At 41.7% G+C, this 22,741-nt stretch overlaps 1 protein-coding gene across 1 annotated transcript; it reads right to left on the bottom strand.

The window, feature by feature from the left end:
- Window positions 1-863: 863 nt before the first annotated feature.
- RNF19B (ring finger protein 19B) lies at window positions 864-21,806 on the bottom strand. Its single transcript, XM_023758546.1, is given in 10 exon segments — window positions 864-1,671; window positions 2,695-2,826; window positions 5,846-6,053; window positions 7,137-7,277; window positions 8,278-8,392; window positions 8,852-9,014; window positions 10,943-11,046; window positions 11,048-11,088; window positions 12,295-12,500; window positions 21,769-21,806. Coding segments are annotated over 10 exon segments (1,584 nt in total). The 5' UTR covers window positions 21,792-21,806; the 3' UTR covers window positions 864-1,220.
- Window positions 21,807-22,741: the final 935 nt, after the last annotated feature.

The following is a 22,741-nucleotide window of genomic DNA, read 5'->3' as shown; positions in this document are numbered from 1 at the left end:
GAGAAATTAAGGGCAAGAAATCTCTGCCATCTCACACAATCACAAGTAAGTTACTGCCAAATTTGGAATCTTACATCACGTCTCATGAATCTTTAACTTTCTCTGCTATACTTGTGCATGAGTGTTCATTTCTTAGACCATTATTCTAGACAGAGCCAAAATCCGAAGTAGTACCAATTTAGCTCAATTCTGACAAATTTATAAGATCAGATAAAATTAAGTATGTTGAGATTTTGATGGCATTTCTTCTCTGTCCTTTCACGACAAATTTTAGTCAGATTCCTTAGTCCCTCTTAAACTAACTTTGTGAAACTCGAGAAAGCTTTTGAAACATGGAATGTGTACCTGATAGCTAACAAACACCGAGGTTATTGCTTAGTGATTAGATTATGCAGAATCAGTAGATTTCTTCCTCCAGTAAGAATACTGTTTCCCAATTTATAATCCTGCAATATTCACTGGGATCGCTCTGAAGAGCCACTAAATTGCCACTCCATCCTCCCCTCGTCTGGAAACACATTTCTAGTAGTGACTACAATACAGAAAAGGGTAAATAAAATTCTAACAGGAAGACTGCACAGCTGCCTCTAGAGGGCAAACGAGGTTCATTTCAATCTACAGCTTCCTTATTTGGCTGACTCAGCTAATTCTTCAGTCTGACTACACAGTCCAAAAGAAGCCTGGCTTGCTTCCTATTATGCTAGGAATCCCTAGTTATAGATGACTCCACTGCAGTCTGATTAGAATATAATCCTTTTTTCCTGAGATTAGGAACAGTCAGATCTAGAGACTGTTAAAGAAGTAGTGGTCTGTTTCAAACCCTTGGCTCTGTAGGACTACCCAAGCCAAGGAACGAGATGAGCTGAATTACAACAGAAATCTTTATTAAAACGTGTCCTTCAGTAAAGTTAGCATACATACAATATACACACATACATCTGTACACTCTTTGACACACCTCACGGATTGCCACCATTAGTTTAACCAATAAATTAAAACTTAAAAAAGGGGGAGGGTGGGCTGTGGGACTAAGGGCAAAATTTCCCATGTTTTATCTGTAAGAAACTGCAAATTTCTCAGAATTTCCCTGGGTAAAACCTGTGACCAGAGAATCTTTGAAATAAAATACATAAATCTCCATCCCCACCCCCCCAAAAAAAGATTTCAAAAGATGCAGTTACAACAAGTGTGCTTCTCGGAACAGGAGCATCCATTCCACTTCATACTCTGGCTTCTGCACCTTCTGGCTTCAACACAGTCTTCCCCTCAGCTGGGGCAGAGAGGTTCATATGGGCACTTGGGCTCGGCGCACCTTGGGCTCTGGGAGTCGAGGGGCAGGCTGCAGTATGGGAGCGAGGGGAGCCGCACTCATCTGAAGTGAGATCTGGCACATCATCTGATTGCGTATCTGAGCTCTCCAGGTCACTGCGGATGCTCTCGGGCTGGGCCAGGCTGATGTCCCAAGGTTTGCTGGCCAGGCAGTCTTTCTGTTCACAGCTTTGGTGTTTGCAGGGGAGATCCTCTTCATTACTGCCACCACCACTTTCTTCTTCATTCTCTGCCATCTGAGCATGAACATGGAGCGAGTCCTCTGTGCTGCTTCCACTCACCAGCTGATAGTGGCTTGGTTTGGCTTCAATGTCCACTTGTATTTCCATATTGTTGCATTCTCTGTGGAAACAAAACCCACTATGCTGAGTCATGCATGGGTCATGCTATACCTGTTGGTAAAAGCAGTTTGTGGGTTCAGGATTAGGAAGTCCAAAAACATAGGTAAACAGACTAGAGCTCACTTTTAGCAAAAATAAAAATTTAACCTAACACTCAAGATGAAGAACAATTAGATCCTTTTTGTTGATTTAAAACACACACACACATACACCTCTGCCAATTTCTTTAAAAAAAAAAAGTTTGTCATCACCCAGTTTTCTTTTTCTTATTGATTTTAGAGAGGAGGGAGGAATGGAGAGAGGGGGTGGGGAGAGAAACATCGATGTGAGAGAGATACATTGATTGGTTGCCTCCTGTACACACCCCAACCAGTGATCAGACCACAACCTAGGTATGTGCCCTGACCAGAAATCGAACCCATGGCCTTCCAGTGCATGGGACAACGCTCCAACCAACCGAGCCACACACCTGCCAGGGATCTGCCAATTTTTTTAAACTAAAAAAGTACTTCTAAAATTAACTAAGTGTCAGAGCCTCATACTATCTTACCCAAATGTGAAAGTGAAAGAAGATGCATAGCTTTTTACTACTGCGCCACAATTAGAAGAAACCAGAAACTCCTCAGAAGGGAGTGCTGCAACCATACCATACCAGCTTCTCCAAAATAGAGAGAAATAGGCTACAGGAGCCACATCAAGCAAAGGGCAACATGAGAGCAGAAACCCATAGACCTACAAACATCAATGAACACCAATCTAACTCTCAAAAGTTCCACATGAATAGTTATACTGTTGCAAAAGCCAAGAGAAGGGGGAAAAAAGGAAAGAAAAAACCTCTAAAAATTAAGTGCTAACAGAATCAATCAAGAGCTGCCAAGAACTTGCTCAACGAAGTCACCAGGTACACACACTATATATCCCACTAGATGGTGCACAGAGCTCTAACATAAGGCATTGAGCTTCTAAAGGCCTAGTACCTGACCCAAAAATGCAGCTTCTCTTGGGCATCTGACTGGTCACATACCTGTCCTGTGGGTTGTAGGAACTGATTATGGAACCGGCCATAGCACGAGTACTTGCGTTGTCACTAATTGCACCAAGACTGGCTGTGTCTTTGGGGAAAATTTCCTTTTGGACATCGGCTTGGACTTCTAACCTGTGTAAAGAGGGGACGTTCAAGTTAATATGAGACCTGGGTATTCCAAGACAGTCTGCTTCCTGGCACACAGCTCTTCCATTATTCTCTTGTAAATTGAGTTGATCTGATCTTCTCCAATTGTCAAACAGCTCAAGGTAGATGCCCACACACTTTCTCTCTTAAATATCTATTGAAATCGTCCCCTCCTTTCTGTCCCCACTGCTACTGCTTAACTTCAGGCCTTCAATATCTTTTGGATAACTGAAATTGGGCACCCTCTGCAGTAGCCCTAAGTCCACGTTAAAGTACTTCCAGATCAGTGCCAATGTGGACAAAGATCTGATCACGCGAACAAGTCCTATTTTGGTTCCCTATTGACAACAGGCATTTAAGGTCTCCCTGATCTGCCTCCAAGCTCTTTCTCCAGCTCCTCTCTCATCACAGGTCTCAAGTCATAATCACTCGGGATTTATTTTCCTTACACACCTATACATATTTAAAAAAATTAATTTCAGAGAAGAGAGAGGGAGAGACTGATAGAAATATCAATGATGAGAGAGAATCATTGTTTGGCTGCCTCCTGCACACCACATACTGGTGACCGAGCCCACAATCTGGGCATGTGCCCTGACTGGGAATCAAACCCTAACCTCCTGGTTCACAGGTCAACATTCAACTACTAAGCCACACTGGCCAGGCCCCTACACACATTTTATATCTCCATAATTTTGCACATGCTATTCCCACTCTCTGGAAATTTCCTTTCTCAAGATGACAAACTCATACTCCATCCTTAACAAAGAAAGTACCATCTTCCCTCACTCTCCCAGTCACTTCCTGCTAAGTGCTCCTACAACACCTATTTATTAATCAATTTACACATTTCTCTCCCAGTCATCTGAGACTCCAAAAAGGAAAGACTACATCTCATTCACTTTACCCTCATGTTTTACACATACTAGGAACTCAAACATTTAGCAAATTACCCCCAAGCTATGAAATTAAAGGACATACAGCCAACCTCCTACAAGAGCAGCAAACCTTTCCAATGGTGTCTCAGAGCTAAGAACCCATACCTACTTCCTTTCTTGGCTCCAATACCATTTTGTTGTACACTTAAGTATTTCCTCATAATAGGTTTCACAGTCAAACCCTCTGACTCATTCACTTCCTATAGAAAGCTTTCACAGAACTGGAACAGCTGGACTGGCTAAGCTGCAGTTTCAGCAAGTCAGTTTCCAATGATGACTGTCTGCTTATTTATAGGGGTGTTGGTTTTAAGAAAGCACAGCAGTGAATTCTCCAGAATGTGGGGGCGGGATCCCCTAACAAAGAGACAACCAGTCATGAGACGCAGATGGGTCAGCAGCAGCCTGCAGCTGCACATTCAAACAACCTCCAGCCTGCCACCTGCTCCTTCCTTGTGCTGCTCCAGCTTCAGGTGCCCCTCAACACTCCACAGCCCAGGAAAACGAGGCCGTGCAATGGGGAAGCCTCAGCTCTGCCACACACTCCCTCTCGGCTGGAGGAGGCCTTTCACGAAGACCATTGATAGGTGGTGCTCAGGTGCTTGTTCGTGCAGTGACTATGATAGAAGACAACCTTCTCCCCTACCTCCTGAACTTGTTTTGCTTCACCCCCACCCCTCCCAGGCCTTTTCAAAATACAGCCCCTAAGTCCCATTCTAGGACTGTGGTCGGCAAACTGCGGCTCGCGAGCCACATGCGGCTTTTTGGCCCCTTGAGTGTGGCTCTTCCTAAGCCTTAGGAGTACCCTAATTAAGTTAATAACAATGTACCTACCTATATAGTTTAAGTTTAAAAAATTTGGCTCTCAAAAGAAATTTCAATCGTTGTACTGTTGATATTTGGCTCTGTTGACTAATGAGTTTGCCGACCACTGCTCTAGGAGATTCTAATTTACTAATTCTGGAACAGGGCTCTGAAATCTATTTTTAACAGGCTCCCAGGTGACTGACAAGCACTCAGGTGTGGGATCCAGACCATCTGCCATCTGTTGCTTAACTCCTAATAGCCAAATGGCCATCTGGTCTCACTTTAAACACTTCCAAGGATAGGCAGCTAAGTATTTACTAAGGTAATCCATTCCTTCTTTGGACTCTTACAGAGATGTTCCCTATATTCTCTATACCAGTGGTTCTCAACCTTGGCTGCACATTAGAATCACCTGGGAATCTTTTTAAAATCCTGATTTCTCCAGGTGATTCTAATGTGCAGCCAAGGTTGAGAACCACTGCTCTATACTGAAACAAAATCGGTTTCCCTCTAGCCATGTCATCCTAACCTACCTCTTGGATGAGTCAGAAGTTTAATTCTTTTTTCCAGCTCAAGGCCCTTCAGGTATCTGAAGGCAACCATCTCTCCTGCCTCCCTAACTTATTTAGCCTTGCCCCAGCCCCTCCCAGGCCTCCCTGGGCCTCCGTCTCCAGTGCATTCAACTAATTGCTTCTCATGTAACAGCTGTTAAGTTCCTCTAAATATGTTCTCATTTGTCTAACTGGTGAAATAACCAAGCAAGTTGCAACTTTTTTTAGTCATAAAGTTTTACATATTCTCAACACAAGTTCACAGAATTGATTTTCTTTATCTACCAAATGGGAATAGCAAGGTAATGAAGATGACAGCACCTATAAGGCATCAAGATACAGCATAAATGCTGCTCAACTGAAGGCCAGTGACAATACTGTTCAGCCTAATGGAGAACAAAGTCTTGGAAATTCTACAAAAAATGCGCACTTTCCCTTTATGAAGCAGGCAGCCTAATATAGTAGAGGGAGAATCTAACTATTATTCTTTACATGGAATAAGTGGAAAGAACACTGAACTTTTATAAGTCACTTAACCTTTCTGAGTCTGTTTTCTAATTGTTAAAAAAAACAAAACACAAAAAAACCCCACCGATGATTAAATCAAAATAAGATGATACATGGGACATGCCTGGCACAGAAAAATGGCTCATACAGGTAATGCTGTGTTGTAATTCCAACTGGTTCTGTCAGAAATTACCTATTGCTTACCTGCTGTATTTTCCCTTGCCAGTGGAAAGGATGCCACCACTCAGGGTGCCCCCTGAGAGGGCTGCAAAGCTGGCTGTCTCGCTGTATGGGCCCTGCATAACACTGAGTCCATCTGTAGGGCTTCCACTGGTGCTCAAAACACTGGTCAGACCTTCAATGCTACTTTCTCCAATGCTGGGATTCTTAAGGGCTCGCCAGGCATCTGCCACTGGGAATGGAAACCAAGATCTCAATTCAAGATAGCACAGCATCAACAGTCTGGCATTTTTCTGCAATGACTCTTCAGACTAGAAAATATTCACATAGAAAAATACTTATCTATTTAGTTAATGAGCAGCTACTATGTGCAGCCACCAAACACCAGGGGTTTTACTACATATCCTATATAATAAAAAGCTAATATGCAAATTATCCCCTTGTCTGGGAGTTCCACCAGGAGTTCGACCAGGGGGTGGGGCGAGCTGGCCAACTGCTGTGGCCCCTCCCCCCAGCCAGCCCCGCCCCCAATCAGGGTGGGCTGCTGGACCCCACCCGTGCACGAATTCGTGCACAGGGCCTCTAGTTTGTATATAATTTCTCCAATAACTAGGCACTAATAGCCCCAATTTTAGGGGAACAAAAGCTTAGAACTAAATAACTTGTCCACATCATGGCTAGTCACACAAAACAAAAATTTTGATTCCAAGTCTATTATTCATTCCAATACACCATAGATGCCAGCTAATCAAACGTGAAGATTTCAAAATACAATTTAGGTCATGTGCTGATTCTAGTAGGAAGCTTGAAAAACCTGTGGAGAACTCTGTGATAAAGTGGAAACATTAAAGTAGAAGTCAGAAGACTTGCTCTGATCCCAGCTCTGAAGAAGCTCTTAAACCCATTTAATAGATGTTGAGACAAAAGCTTAAAGAAGTTCCCATTAAATGGGGAATAAGAACTCCCACCCTTTCTCTTTTGAAAGCTGTTGTAAGAAACCAAGTGAGATAATAACTGTGTAAGGTCCTCTGAAAATTATAAAGTACTGTGCAGATTTAAGACTTTATTATAATCACTACTATTACCACGGTACTTGGAATCCTACAAGTTTGTACCTGCCACACAGAAGCAAGTATCAGAGGAATTAACCTAATAACTCTGGAACAAAGAAATGAAAAGCTAAAAATACTTTACCCCCTAAAAAGCTCATTATCTGAAGTAATCCAGTAGCAATCTCTCTGTGAATGTGCTGAATTTTACTGATTTTTATCTTGTGTTCCATAAATTCCAAAGGGAATGAAAATCCTCCTTTTACCTGTGATTGGGCCATCATCTTCATCAAACTCAATTTTCACTCCCTTTCCATTGGCCGTGCTAACTCCACAACCACCTCCTCGACAGAGAGAAATGGGCACCACCCCATAGACGTAAGCCAGCATAATGGGGACACCAATACCTGGAGGAAGAGAAGGAAACATGTCAGCAGGCCATCAGGTTGCAACTGTCCTAAATCCTCCTTCCCAGTCTGAGCACAGACAAACTACTTTAGAAAGGGCCAAGGAAAGGCAGAAGATGGCTATCCCAAAGAGGCAGACTGGTCCTAACAGAATGACAACTGGCCTTAGAATCAGAAAGGCTTGGATTAAAATCTTGGCTACAATTTACTAACCATATGATCTTGGACATACCTTCCCAGGGCTGTCAACGATCAAAAGGGGATGTATGTACAGTGCCCAGCACAATAAGTGTATGTTGCTTTAACTTTCCCCCTGCTGAAGTGCTAATCTAAAAACAAATCAATAACCAAACCCTAAACAAGTGACTCTTGGGGTCAGGATCACCCCAGTGTTAATTCCAAAATCTTACTGCTGTGTGAGGCAGGATGGCTTGGTTAAGAGCATAGGCTCAGAAGTCAGAGTGCCTTCACTTATGTCTCTGTTAAGTTGGCTTGGGCAAACTACTGCCCCTTCCTGTTACAATTATGCTGCTGTAAGGATTAAATGAATTAATACATACGAAACTCAGAACTGCTTCTGGTACATGGAGAGACTCAATAAATGTTAGTTACATTACTATTATTCTGAAACAAACCCTCATGCTTCCCCAAAATAGTGTGAGGCCCTAAGCAAATCAAAATAAAAGTAATTTGTTTTGTGGGTTCCATTGCAAGTGGAGAAAAAAAGAAGCTAAAAGTGAAACACTAGGCCTTAAAGTAATATTCTTTAATTCAACCTTCTCTGAAAGATTTCCCAACTCTGATAATTTAGTGTGGTTGATAATCATAATAATAGTACCTAATAGAATTAACTCCCAAGGTAGGATTGGTATAAAATACAGGGGCCTCCAGGGTGAAACATCTGGCCAGTTGGTTGCATTGCTATAGTTAGAGAGCTGATGGGGAGGAGGAGAGGAGAAGAGAGGGAAGAGTGGACTCATGGTCCTGGCCAGCTTCTTACCAACACTAACTGCAGCAATAACTGGGGATGCAATGACCGACAAAGTCACTCCTCCTGTGATAGCCAAATTCCTCTTATGTTTGGAGGTTTTCCTTCCCTCATACCTGCTATGAATCTGAGAATAAGAAAAAAATCCAGGTCAACAGGTTAGGACATCAATCTTTTCGCCAAGGAAGTATAAGAACAAGTGAATATCCTCCATATAAGTTATTTATATTAAAACATATCCTCCACCCCAAAGAAGCGTCTTTCTCACTTTTAACCTAATAAGACGAGGATGATATAAATGAATATAGAGAAAGTTAAACCAAGAAGAGAAAAATAACTCAGGAGGATGAAGTAAGCATTTCACCTTTAAGTCACAGACTGGGACAAACCAGGCCCAGGATATTAATAAGAACTTTCAGATCTCTTGGGGGTTGATGAAAATCCATTTAAGAAATTAAGTTTATTTTTATCCAAGAACCAGCTGGTTTTCAGGCAGCTCTGAAACATAAGTCCCCCCACCCCCATTTCCTTCAAACCTTTACCAACAAACCTGAAAATGGAACATGCACAGAACTCAATGTCTTACCTTCCTGCCAACATAAACAGGAATGCCGATGACCATGGCAGGGATGGCAATGCCAGCAATGAGGGAAATTCCCACTGGAGCACCAATCAACGTGCCCAGCTGCCAAAGAATTTTCTTCTTACGGCTCCATGGCTTCTTGCCCCAAAATGTGCAGCCAGAGGGGCTGCAGAGGAAACGTTGAAGTTAATGTCAATATTACAAATAAATGCAGCTGTTGTCACCAGAGGGCTTGATAAGAGCAAGAACCTTCTTTTCAATAGGAGTGGTTAACAGTTACAAGAAGTTACAGGAAATGAATATATTACACGAGGGAACAAAGCACAAGGCCAGACTCCTGCAGCTCTGGGCACTTTATTATTTTTTGCAAAGGCAGACCTCCAGACTGGAAATCTCTTTTCTTTTCTGAATTCTGTCCTCCCTAACCCACCAACACTGACCCAGCTTTCTTGACTGATACTACTTGGGATCTTGCATAACCTACACACTTGACACCTCATTCAAACTGCATTGTGCCTCGCAGCTACTGAACACTCTAATTTGCAAAGTTTTCTTGGCATATGTCCTACTACATCCAACAGATATTGCAAACCATATTTCTAGGAATGGACATAAAAATACAGTGTCACAGCCTTTTTGTCAGTTTCATACTCTGAGTTTGGCTATTTTTACACTCACCCCTTTTGAGTCCAACCATTTTTTTCTAAGTCCTCACCGAGGATATTTTTCCACTGATTTTTAGAGAGAGTGGAAGAGAGATGGAAAGACACAAAGAAATATCGATATGAGAGCAACACATCAATTGGTTGCCTCCTGCACGCATCCTGACCAGGGCCTGGGTTGAGGAGGAGCCTGCAACCGAGGTTATGTGCCCTGACTGAAATCGAATCTGGGACCCTTCAGTCCGCAGGCCGACGCTCTATCCACTGAGCCAAACTGGCTAGGACAAGTTCAACCATTTTTGCTTTCTTCCTTTGTCCTATCTTCTCTACCAGATGGGATAAGCAATTTTGAAAGTAGGGATCATATCTTATCCACCCTTGTATCCCTATTAATTGGTAGACTATAAGTACTCAAATGTTTGCTAAACTAGAAATTAAAGTGTTTCATCCACACAAGTATTAAATTTGTAAATATTAACTCCTTCAGGACAATATTTTAATATTCACTCAATAAATTCTTTGAAAACTTATACATGCAATGAACTAGAAAAAGGTAACTCTAGCCTTAAGAATTAATATAGTTTAGCAAAAGCAGACATGTACATGAAGTGAAAGTAATGATGATATTCATAAAGAAACATTTAAGGACTATCAATGAAAAATGAGGCAGAAAAGGCCGGGGAAGGCATCACAGATGAAATACCATGTAAGTGGCCCTTGAAGAGTGGGTAAGAACTGAACAGGTTCAGATAACATAGGGTTGCTCGTGCCCTGGCCAGTGTGGCTCAGTTGGTTGAGCGTCGTCCTGCGCACCAAAGGATTGTGGGTTTGATTCCTGATCAGGACACATGCCCAGGTTGCGGGTTTGATCCCTGATTAGGGTGCGTGCAGGAAGCAACTGATCGCTGTTTCTCTCTCACATTGACGTTTCTCTCCCCCCTCTCCCTTCCCCTCTCTCTAAAAAATAAATAAATAAAAATAAACAAAAACATATTTTTAAAAAATAGGGTTTCTGGGAGAGGTGATCAGAAAGCATTCCAGGCAAAGTAAAGAACTTTGTGAAGAAGTATGGAGAGGAAAGGTAGCACAGAAAGAGACAGGGAACACAAGCCTAGATTATGTATCTGGAATACAGCATGTATGAAAGCAAAATGGAAAAAGCAAAAAAGTAGATTAGGGCCAAACTTGGAAAGCCTTAAAAGCCAAGCTAGGAAAACTGAACTCTATCTTGAAGGTAATGGAAACAGTCCCTGCAAGTTTGCTGAGTTGGAAAAAACATGATTGGAAAGGAGCTTCAGAGGAACTTTATTACAGTCTCCTTACGCGTAATGACACGACAGACAACAATATATATATATCTTTTTTACATCCTTTTCCCTCAGTCAGTAAGAGAACAAGACTATAAAAGCAATGAACACATTTTTCAACTCACCTGAGGTAATGTAAGTCTGAGATCTCTTTCATACAAAGCCAACAGAATTCACAGCCACATACTGCACAGGTCATATGATTACAGCTTCCATCATTCATTTTGATTAATGTAAGCACTACATCGTGGGCATGGCTTGATGTCTTCTGCTAAGGGCCCGCGGGCGGGGGGGGGGGGGGGTAGGAATAAGCAGAAAAACAGCTCCAGTTAAACCTTGTTAGACTCTATTAATCATAGGAGTATATATAAAAAAGGAGGCAATGAAGAACTCTTGACTGAGAATTCCAAATTGTGCAACCCACTTCACTGGAAGGCTGGCTATGTCTAGACCTCAGGAAATTTCATTAAATGAATCCTGTCTTGTATCAAGCTGCCTATCCCAAAAACTGGCATTTTACATACCACTTGAGCCATAATCTCAGCAAGGAGACTTCCCTAGAGAAAGATGGTTTCAAGAAAAATGGAATTTCATCAGCCAAAAGGCTGGCAGAATTAAAAGTAGAGTCGAGCAGGAAGAATAGTTTGCAGACTGGAATTGGCCTTTAAGTTTTGAAAAACTTTAGTTCAGGAAACTCATTTCTTGGACTCAGCAAGTTTCATTGTGATTTGCTCTTACCGCAACCACAGTCCCTTCCCAAGATTCTTTCAAATTAAAAACCTAAAAACAATGGGGTATGCTATGTAGCATACACCTGGCAATCTTCACAGCAAGCGAGGAACTATCCTATGAAATGACAATTTGAGGAGATTATGCTGTGCCAGGAAAAAGTGAATGATAAAATCTTTCCTACTAGCCTCTCCCAAATGACGTCAGTGAAGTAAGTACATTTATAAAAGGCAATAAACCCACTGACATTTTAAAATGTTTTCTCTGACTTGTAAAGGTTGGAACTGAATGTGTGATATTCCTACTTTTAAGGTTAATCATTAATCCATACTAATATTTCCTGTCTTTCAATCTGCACCCTACTTCCAAAAGTGTGATGCACTTAAAGCTAGTAGGAAAACGTTACAGATTAAAACACTAATTAAATATCTCTTTGCTCACAATTAAAGTTTTGAAAAAGCTTCCAGTAAAAGGACCTAATTGCTCTCCAACCTGGACATATTACTAAGAAGGCAGAAACCAGAGAATTTAATTTTGTTGTATTCCGATTTTATCCGAGTTGGATAACCTATTATGGTCATTGAGGGAAGCTACATATCAATTATAATATTGAAAAGTATTGCCAAATATCTTCTGATCTCTGATCCCAGGAAATACTTCATTACACAGTAATGTAATTTCTCCCAGCTTTGGGCTCACATTCTGAACTATAAAATAAAGAGACAAATGAGAAAATGTCAATTTATACCTGGTCCCGATTCTTGTCCGTAACTGAGACCCGAAGTGTGCTTGGTCCGTACTCGAAAAGTCTGTGCCCTCTGCTGACGGGCCATATCGCATGTCTGATTTGGATGCCATATTTGCTTGCAGTGGTAGCAGAACTCAGTCTGGCAGCCTTCCCTCCCACAGGTCAGTTTTGGGCAGCTGGCACAGCCATAGGCAATAACAGCATAACTGGGTAAGGAAACAGAAAATAGGAAGAGATATCAGTAAGGTAAGAATGATCTAACCAAGACAGACAGACATTCATCAGTTCAGTGGAGTAACACTGGCACTCCCACCACCACCTGTGATATAAAGAAAAACACACGCATGCACAGTGTGCCTAACAAACTGTAAATCATATGCTTGTGAGAAAGTACATTTCTTCTTGAAATTCTAAAAACACAAATCATTTATTTCCTGAAAAATATAGGGGGGGGCATATTTCACCTGAATTTCTAGCATATATCCAGTCATAGTTTAAGCTGCTTTAGGAGCAGTTTGCCTCGGCAAGTTTCATAAATAACAAGGTACAAAACGATTTCCTTCCGATGGTTTGCTATATTTAAAGAGGTTAGAATTTGTTTACACAAGGGACAGAACACTTGTAAAATAAAAAGCCACAGCAAAAACTAAAGCAAGTATACGTTTTCATTTTTAAGTTCCAAAGTGAAGCTGGTCTGACCACAGCCTGAGACAATAGCTATAGATGGATTCATGGTTAACTTCTGATGAAAGCTCATATTATCTTTCTATACATTTTTTTCTCCTCTCCCTCTCATTTTCTCTCTCTACTCTCTCTCTCATCTCTCCTTCTCAAATATTTACTTTGAAATATCTTCTTTCTTGACAGGCTCTATAATCCAAGAATATCACTCATCTATGTCATTAATTAATATAGAAATAAGGCCATATCTCCTCCCCTCTCTTCTGACCCATATTCTCAATAAAGATGGGCAATTCAAGAATGTATCAGCACCAGCATCAAACTGTTTCTTATAACTCATGTTTATTTACCAAGACTTACTCTCCCATAAACAATCCAATATATTTACAACTATTAGTCTTTCTAATTCTAAATATGTCAACTAAATGCTCAGGTTACACTAACAAGTGGACACTTGTTTACAAAAATTAAAGTAATTTAAAGAAACAAATGAAAAACAGCAGTTGTTAAATTTCACACAATTTTTTGACAGGTCAGTGACTGCAGGATTAGGTATTACCATTTGAGTTTTGTTGTCCCCTATTCCACGCTCTCCTGCAAAAACCAAAAACCTCAAACACTTACACAAAAGGCTAATCATGTTTTCTTGAATTTATCCTATGGTTTATTTATTTGAATGTACGTTAGATAAGAGAAACTCAAATTCTCAGGTTTATCATAGATTCTGAAGTTGATTTGAGGATGATACTGAAACTATCAATAACAAGATATCATCTATGTTATATAATATATGCTCTATGAAAACCCTTCTCAGAAAGAGCAAATGATTGCAAATGATTCATATCCTGTAGGAGTTCTGAGCAAATCTACCTGCAAAATAACTACTAAAGATAAACAATGTTTTTACTGAAGAAAGTGACTTGCTTGCTATTGTGTGTTAAATGGGAAAGGTACTGGATGATCTCAGAAAAATATTAAGCCAACTTCTGATGATACAGATTAGACAGACTACCAGTCAGGAAGCCTTGAATATTTCGTAATCCATTCCTACCTTACATGGTGGGAGTAAATATTTATTAACAGATTCCCCAACCTTTTCTTGAAAAATAAGAACATTTGATAGGACTTACAATATCAATTTTGGGTGTAGAATTTGGTTCTAAGCAAGTAAAATAAACCCAAATACTCATGAACCCAACGCAATCTATTACCATGCCACAGAATTACTCAGGGCACAAGATTTGGCATTCCAGTTTTTGGGCGCCTGGTCTGAGCTCCTTGCTACTGACTCATACTGTATGACATTGTGCTAATTAAAATCTACAAACATTAGCTTCTATCCCCAAAATGGAGGTATAGGTGCTTGCCACCTTCAAGTGTTACTAAACATGTTCTGAAACTGCATTTGAGATCTTGCCCTGACAGGAATGGCATAAAATCATAGCACTTTTGTTGTTGTTATTGTTCTACTTCCTTGCCTTTGTACACTCTATTCCTTCTGTCTAGAAATGACCCCTTTTTACTTCTTGCCCTGGAAAATACTTATCCATGTAAAAACCAGCTCAAATGTCATCATCTCTGTAAAATCTACATAACATCTCCAGGCGGCTGGTTACCTACTTCATGCCTGTGCACAATTACACACCCCCCCCCCCCACACACACACACACACATACACACTGCACAGCGCCTTCAGTGCTCACAGGTCAGGAGGCTGGGCAATGGTTCGAGGCTGCAATTGACTCTGGCATGGGTATACCTTGAGAGGCCCCTAGAGAAACACAATTACTTCATAATATTTATCACATTATATTGTAATCATCTGTTTACGTGCATACTTCCCCAATCAGACTACACTCAGGAAAAGTACCATCCATTTTTTAATCTCCAGGGTCTAGCACTCTAATTTATGTCTAAAATACCTATGTTGAATGAATGATGGAGACCTTTTCCTGCTTAGGTTTTATTACTTTTCCCCAGGGCATTCTAGCTCTTCTCCTGGGCCATTACTCTGCCCTAAAGCAATCTTTTAAACTTATCCATGTACCTATTTGGTTTACAATATATGTCAGGTACTATTGCTTAATCCTAAAATTTTGTATAAAACCACTTTAGGGGTAAACTTCTAAGTTCTAAATAGGGCAATCTTCTTCCCCAGGTAGTTGAAAAAACCCTTATCCTTGAGAGGCCAAATCTGCCTTGACCATCTTGTTTCTTTTCTCCCAGGTCTCACACTGGAACCTCTCCCCTACCCTGCTCTCAGCTTAATCAAGCATTCAGGTTTGCTTAATTAGAAGCTAAATAGAAGATGCAGGAAATTACATGTTGCTAAGAATACAGGTGCATACGTTTTCCCCCTTAAGTTCATACCATTTTTACTAATTTTGTTAATTTCCTAAGTCTTCAGAAACATCATAATGTGTGAAAGGCTAGACCACAACATTATCTAACTTCAGCCCTGGTGGGGAACATCTCATTAGTATGAATTTGATTATGTTCCAACAGACCCTGGTAGTTAAAAGTGTTCCTACAGACTGACGAATCTCAGAGGGAAGGTGTGTGTGTGGGAGAGAGATTAACCAAAGAACTTATATGCATATATGCATAACCCATCGACACAAACAATAGTGTGGCTGAAGGCCTAGGAGCGAGCGGGGTCAATGGGGACATCTGTAATAGTTTCAACAATAAAGATAAACTTTAAAAAATAAAGAAATGTGTTTCTGTACTTCCAAGCTCCAGGCCAGGTAACTTCATTTACAAATTAACCCTGAGCACGTGTAAGGGTGGGAGATATGGGTCAAGTTGTCACAATAAACTATACCCTTACAATCTTCTTTTCCCTGGCCTAATTCAAACCCATGTCACTTCTTGGCCAGACAACTTCAAGGAACTACTATCTGGTCTCCTTATTCCCCACTCCAATCCAAATTCCAGTTCTAAAGGTTATCTATTATGTTACTCTTTTGCTTAAAATCCTTTAACAAAAAGGAAGAAAATCCTTCAAACCTAAAGATCTTTGCATGGCATAAGTCCGGCCTATCAACTGGAATCCAGTCTGCCTTTTCAGATTGCTCTCTAGTCACTTCCCAGATCATGCTCCCATATTGCGCATTCAGAAGATAACCAAACTAGACTTAAGGCTTAGTCTTGTATTTTTATACCTCCATACATTTGCTCATAACATTCTAATTTAAGATGTTTTTTTTCTCTGCCCACTTCTTTGTTTGCTTGATATTAATTCCTACGCATATTTTTCAAGGCCTAGATCAAATATTACCTCCTCTGTGAAGTCTTTATTGGTTTATTTTATTTTAATATTTTTAATCCTCACCTGAGGATATTTTTCCATTGATTTTTTAAAATATAATTTTTTTTAGAATATATTTTTATTGATTTCAAAGAGGAAGGGAGAGGGAGAGAGAGATAGAAACATCAATGATGAGAGAGAATCATTAATTGGCTGCCTCCTGCACAGCCCCTACTGGGGATCAAGCCCACAACCAACCCGGGCATGTGCCCTTGACCAGAATTGAACCTGGGATCCTTCAGTCTGCAGGCCAAACCAGCTGGGGCTGTGAAGTCTTTACTGACCCCATCATGCAAAACCTTTCATGTATCCAATAAGAGGATTCATATTTGTTACAATTATCTATCTATCATCTATCTATCTATCTATCTATCAATCATCTTTCTATCTATCTATCTATCTATCTATCTATCTATCTATCTATCTATCATCTATCTCTTCAACCAGGTCAAACTCCCTGTCAAGAGGACCACTTTTAAGTCCTTTTTGTAATATCTAGTACTCACCTAAGATTCAAACACTTTATAATTCTCCAAAGCAGGGGTCCTCAAACTACAGCCTGCGGGCCACATGCAAATACAAATATTGTATTTGTTCCCGTTTTGTTTTTTTACTTCAAAATAAGATATGTGCAGTGTGCATAGGAATTTGTTCATAGTTGTTTTTTTTAAACTATAGTCCGGCCCTCCAACGGTCTGAGGGACAGTGAACTGGCCCTCTGTTTAAAAAGTTTGAGGACCCCTGCTCCAAAGTGTCTGTCGAATGATCACCTGTCTGTCCTCTTCTCAGCCACCCTCCGGTTATCTGTTTCTCTTCCAAAAACTGTGCTGTTTGTATGCCTTATCTTTTTTCTCAAAATTCAACTATTCATTCTATTCTTCTGGGAGCTAACTGAGAGATTCTGTTCGTAGTGTTGTAGAAAAAGTTGGAATATAGACATCCTAGTCTAGAGGAGCTCCCTATCTACTCAGAGATCAAGATTCATTGTTAAATAAGGACACTAACAGAAGGCAGGCCAGAATAACTGTTAAAGGAATTTACCAAACTGCAAATAGTCAGGGAAAGTTTCACTTTCACCTTAAAGATGCCATAGAAAAACAAAAGCATTTCCTGGTAATTAAGTTTGGCACAATTATACCAGATTGAAGACTTACACTGCATTAGTATTAACAAGATTTACAGTGTATATTAGCATTCTTAAAGGAACTAAGAAGCTCGGGAAGCTCAGAAATAAATTTGCTTTATTTTGTTCAATCCAGTATTTCACAAGCTTATCTGATAACAAAACACTTCTCTTTCTAGTAATGCCTATAACGTATCTTGGGAAATATTGATATATGTGAACTAGAAAATAAGATAAAAAGATGGTTGTAAGCTTGTAAAGGGCTTAAATTATACGGATAGATCATATAAATAATGAGTTATCCTATATAATAAAGAGCTAATATGCTAATTAGACTGGACGGCAGAACGACCAGTAGGCCGGGCTGCAGGGCTTCGAGGCAGCCGGGGCCGAAGGCAGCAGGGCTGCAATGGGCCGAGGCAGCCGGGGCTGTGAGGGCTGAGCCCCTTGCACAAATTTTGTGCATCGCGCCTCTAGTTAAAGATATAAGAAGTTATCTTATAGGTCAGGTATGAGCAGTTTTAAGCAGGGGCATGATATAAAATGTTTCACTATAGAATGAGTACCTTGGCAAATATGAGAAAGATGTATTGGGATGAGAAGGATGATGTAGGTGGTGGGTAAGGGAGATAGAGTGAAGAGTTGTGACATAGAAGGTATGGAGTAAATGAAGAGAAGAGAGCCCAGGAAGGCTTCAGAGAGGAAAACTCCTCCTTCACTGACTGAGAAATCTGCCTTACTTAGGGAGCTTGGTCTTCCCTCATAAATATGCTAGAGGCAAACAGAAGCTTCTTGTTTATGGGATGGTCCAGTCCAGTTGTCTAGGAAGGCCAATAGCTGATACTACCTGCTGCAGCCAGGTGGGAGGGGGTCCTGTACAGGGAAGGATTCTGCAATGAGAGGCTAGAAGTGGTGGACCTGCACAAAGAATTTAGGTCAACAGCCTTATCTCCTATTCATTTGGAGGGAAGATCTGCCCTGTTGCATCCTTTGCTCACCTCCCAATTTTCTAGAGATTCTGCAAGGGTTTAATGAATGACAACAGGGCACATGAATCATGTACATGATTTATGGGTTTCTGAAAACACCTCATATTTAAGCAGAGACTCTAAGGCAGGGGTGGGCAAACTTTTTGACTTGAGGGCCACAATGGGTTCTTAAACTGGACCGGAGGGCCGGAACAAAAGCATGGATGGAGTGTTTGTGTGAACTAATATAAATTCAAAGTAAACATCATTACATAAAAGGGTACGGTCTTTTTTTTTTTTTTTTTTAGTTTTATTCATTTCAAACGGGCCGGATCCGGCCCGCGGGCCGTAGTTTGCCCACGGCTGCTCTAAGGGGTAACAAGATCAACTGCACCATTTATTAGCTACTAGAGGCCCGATGCACAATTTGTGCACTCGGGGGGGGGGGTCCCTCACCCCAGCCTGTGCCCTCTCCCAGTCTGGGACCCCTCGGGGGATGTCCACCTGCTGGCTTAGGCTCACTCCCTGGGAGATCGGGTCTAAGCTAGCAGTCAGACATCCCTCTGGCAGCCCGGGAGCCCTTGGGAGATGTCCACTTGCCAGCAGGGAGCAGGCCTAAGCTGCAGTTGGACATCCTTAGTGCTGCTGAGGAGGCTGGAGAGGCTCCCACCACCACTGCGCTGGCAGCTGTCAGCCTGGCTTGTGGCTGAGCAGAGCTCCCCCTGTGGGAGCGCACTGACCACCAGGGGGCAGCTCCTGCATTGAGCATCTGCCCCCTGGTGGTCAGTGTTTGTCATAGTGACCAGTCATTCCCAGTGGTTCTGCTGTTAGGGTCAATTTGCATATTACCCTTTTATTATATAGGATGAGACCCTGGGTCCCATACAAGCTTCTCTGCACTGGTTTCTCCCTTATAAAATGAATTTACTACCATGTACCTGTATGAAACTAAAATGAAATTATTTCTGAGCCTAACTGGTTTGGCTCAGTGGATAGAGTGTTGGCCTGCGGACTGAAGGATCATGGGTTAGATTCCGATCAAGAGCACGCACCTTAGTTGCAGGCTCAATACCCTGGGTGGTCGGCCCTGGACGGGGGGTGTGCGGAAGGCAACTAATCAATGTATCTCTCTCACACTGATGTTTCTCTCTGTCTTTCCCTCACCCTTGCACTCTCTCTAAAAATCAATGGGAAAATATCCTAAGGTACAGATTAACAAAATAGAATAAAACAAAACAAAATTGCCCTAGCTGGTTTGGCTCAGCGGATGGAGCGTCGGCCTGCGGACTCAGGGGTCCTGGGTTCGATTCCGGTCAAGGGCATGTGCCTGGGTTGCGGGCACATCCCCAGTGGGGGGCGTGTGGGAGGCAGCTGAATCGATGTTTCTAACTTGCTATCCCTCTCCCTCTCCCTTCCTCTCTGTAGAAATATCAATGAAATATATTTTAAAAAAAAATTAAATTAAATTAAATTAAATTAAAAAATAAAATTAAATGAAATTATTTCTGAATGAGGTCTGAGTCTGAAAATTATAAAGAACTATACAAATTTTCATTTAAAAGTATGTTTTAAAGATTATACTTGGTAGTATTGTACTTAATGATATTAAATAACAATGTGAATGTTTCCCCACTAAAATTAGTTCCCTTATTTACAACTAAAATAAGATTGTTTCAAATATGGGAAAAGAAAAACTTGAAACTCTTTGCTCAGTTCTACAAATATTCTGCAAACAAATCATGAAATCTTTTAATATATAGTGTTCTCATTATCGTGAGTAATCACAGTGAAACTATTGATCAGAACTCTGTAGGGTCGCTTACATATTCCCCTCACCCTGCCAAACACACACCTTGAGAATGTGATAAATTTGGCTGGTAAGAACTTGATCTGTGAACAGTAAAGATGGTCAGGTATTAGGAGAGATAATTGGGGCTTAGGCTATGTCCTCGTGCTCATCCATGATTTTTACCAGACCCAGAAGAGTCGACCAGTTTGCTTAAAACAAAACAAGCTAATTTTCTCCCAGCATTAAAAAGAAGCAAAACCACTGGCCACATCCCCAGGGAACTGAGACACCTGTTTGGGAAGTAACAGTATTTTAAAGTTACTCCCTGTTTATCTAACACCTTCAACTGAAGATCTCAAAACACCGTGCAACATTAAGCATCTCAAGTCAGGAAAGGATCAGGCTTATTTCAGGTAAGAAAAATAAAATAGGCAAGAGCTGTTAACAATAGGTATCAGGAAAGGAAATCAATTCTAGCATCCTTGGCTCTCTCAATGTTGTCCTTAGAGCACACTTGTTGAAATGACCCAAACATTAGCATCCCCAATAATGCTGACAAACCATGCTTTTAAAACAGAGGTTGCAAGGAAAGAATATTGAACGTGGTTGGAGTTAAGACCAGTGTTTACACTAGTTACATGACTCTGAACAAGTCACTCACTTTATTTAAACTTCGGTTTCCTCACCTATAAAACTAGATCAAATTTATGTTATCATGTTGCAAGGATCAAATTAAATTATGTATGCCTGGCACATGTTGCCAGCTTGCTTTCTTTCCCCAGACTTCACCTTCTTTAAATACACAGATAACACATTTTTAAAAATTATACATAAAAATGTTATAATTCCTTTAACTAATTAAAAAATAAACTCTGATGACAACTGATGCAATACTTGGCTAAAATAGAAAATGGCCTAATTTTTTAATAACTTCAAAATCAGGAATGATTTGAAGTTGTCATCGAGATTGTAAATTAATTCCTCTCCCTTTTTATTGATGTGAGCAAAGTCAAGAGTTTGACTTCAGAGGAGTAATAAACAAAAAGGGAGCTTTTCCAGAAAGATAATCAGTGGTGCCACATTTCTCAGTTAAACTTCAAGGAAACTCATATCTCAAAAAAGGAATTAATATACTATTCCAAAGTGAACAATGCTCATTTAAATTCCTTTGGTTCAGAAAACAGATCAATAGTGTCTGTAAAATGTGAATACCATGTAAGTTAACCTCTTAAGGCCAGTCGGATCACCAGATAGAAGCAAAAACTTCTAAGAGCCTACACAGTTCTTTCTCATCCTTAACTGAAAGTGAAAGTGATTTACCATAAACACAGACCATTGACAACAGCTTCAGAGTAATTTAGAAACCCCATCGCAGTGAGGTTAAATAACACACCCATCTCCAAACAAGTCTGGCGGCAGATAAATAGAAGCAGCTAACTTTTTTTTACTCCCCTAACCAGTCTGTGCCGGCTTCTTTTGAAGGAGACCAACAGCAGCAGCATGGAAATCTTAAAACAGCCTTGACATGCAGGCTACAGTTAAAAGTCCTTCTTAACTCCCTTGAGGCAAAGACTGTGAAGCTTTTTACTAGCATTACATTTACCCACTGCGAGGAGTCCTTAGCATCTGTCTGTCCCCAAAACATGACACACAGGAATAAAATGATCTTCCCAAGGTCAAAGAACAGGTAATGGCACGCCTGACTCCCGGCCACTTAGAGGAGCCCCTCTTCGCTGCACGCAGCCGTTCCTGGGATGTACGGACACAAGCAGACTTTTCTCCGTGGGCGGAGGAGGGGCTCCACTACAGCTAAATCTGTTGGTATGAGGTCTCTGCAGTGGAGGCATATTTTCTCACTGACCTTAAAGATTCAACATACACGGCGCATTAAAAACACTGTCAAGAACCCAAGATCAGAGGGGCTGGGAGACACATTTTCTCCACCCACATCAACCTCTCCGCATCCTTCTTCTGAGTGCCCCGTGGCTTCCTGGACAAAGAAAGGGTCCGCTCCTCGCCCTGCCCGAGGCACCAGCGTGGAAACCACAGGGGGCCTCCCAACAGCGTGGCACCGATGATACACATGCCCGGGCGCCCCAGCCTCTCCCCGCACCCCCATCCCCGCTTCCAGCAGGGGTGCCCAGAAGCACACACCCTCCGCGGCAATGCCAAGCCTGCCTCTGGCCCGGCGGACACGCCCCTCCGGAGTGCTGCCCCTCAGAATGGCACTCTCACTCCGCCTTTGGCCACACATCCCCTCCTGAAGAGGCACCCCGACCTCTGGACACGGGGGCATTTACCCGACAAAAAGCCGCCCTGCCCCTGACCTGATGGATACCTCCCTCCCACCCCGACCGCCCAGCCTCCAGCTCACGCTCCTGGTCAGGGGTGGGGTGCTGGGTGCTGCCACCGCACTCGTCTGGGCTGAGGGATGGTACCAGCTAAACCCACCGCGGCCGCCGCCTCCCTCCCCGTGGGTCATCCCTCAGCTCTCCCTCCACACTGGGACGGACACACGGGTCCGGTCCCGGCACGAGACGGGTCCCGGCGGCCGCAGCCCACGCCCGGCGCCACGC

The sequence above is a fragment of the Myotis lucifugus genome, unplaced genomic scaffold (genome assembly GCF_000147115.1).
Source record: "Myotis lucifugus unplaced genomic scaffold, Myoluc2.0 scaffold_131, whole genome shotgun sequence".
In the NCBI taxonomy this organism is placed as follows: domain Eukaryota; kingdom Metazoa; phylum Chordata; class Mammalia; order Chiroptera; family Vespertilionidae; genus Myotis; species Myotis lucifugus.
Note: the sequence above shows the minus strand (reverse complement) of the source record. Positions and strands in the feature narration are given on the sequence as shown.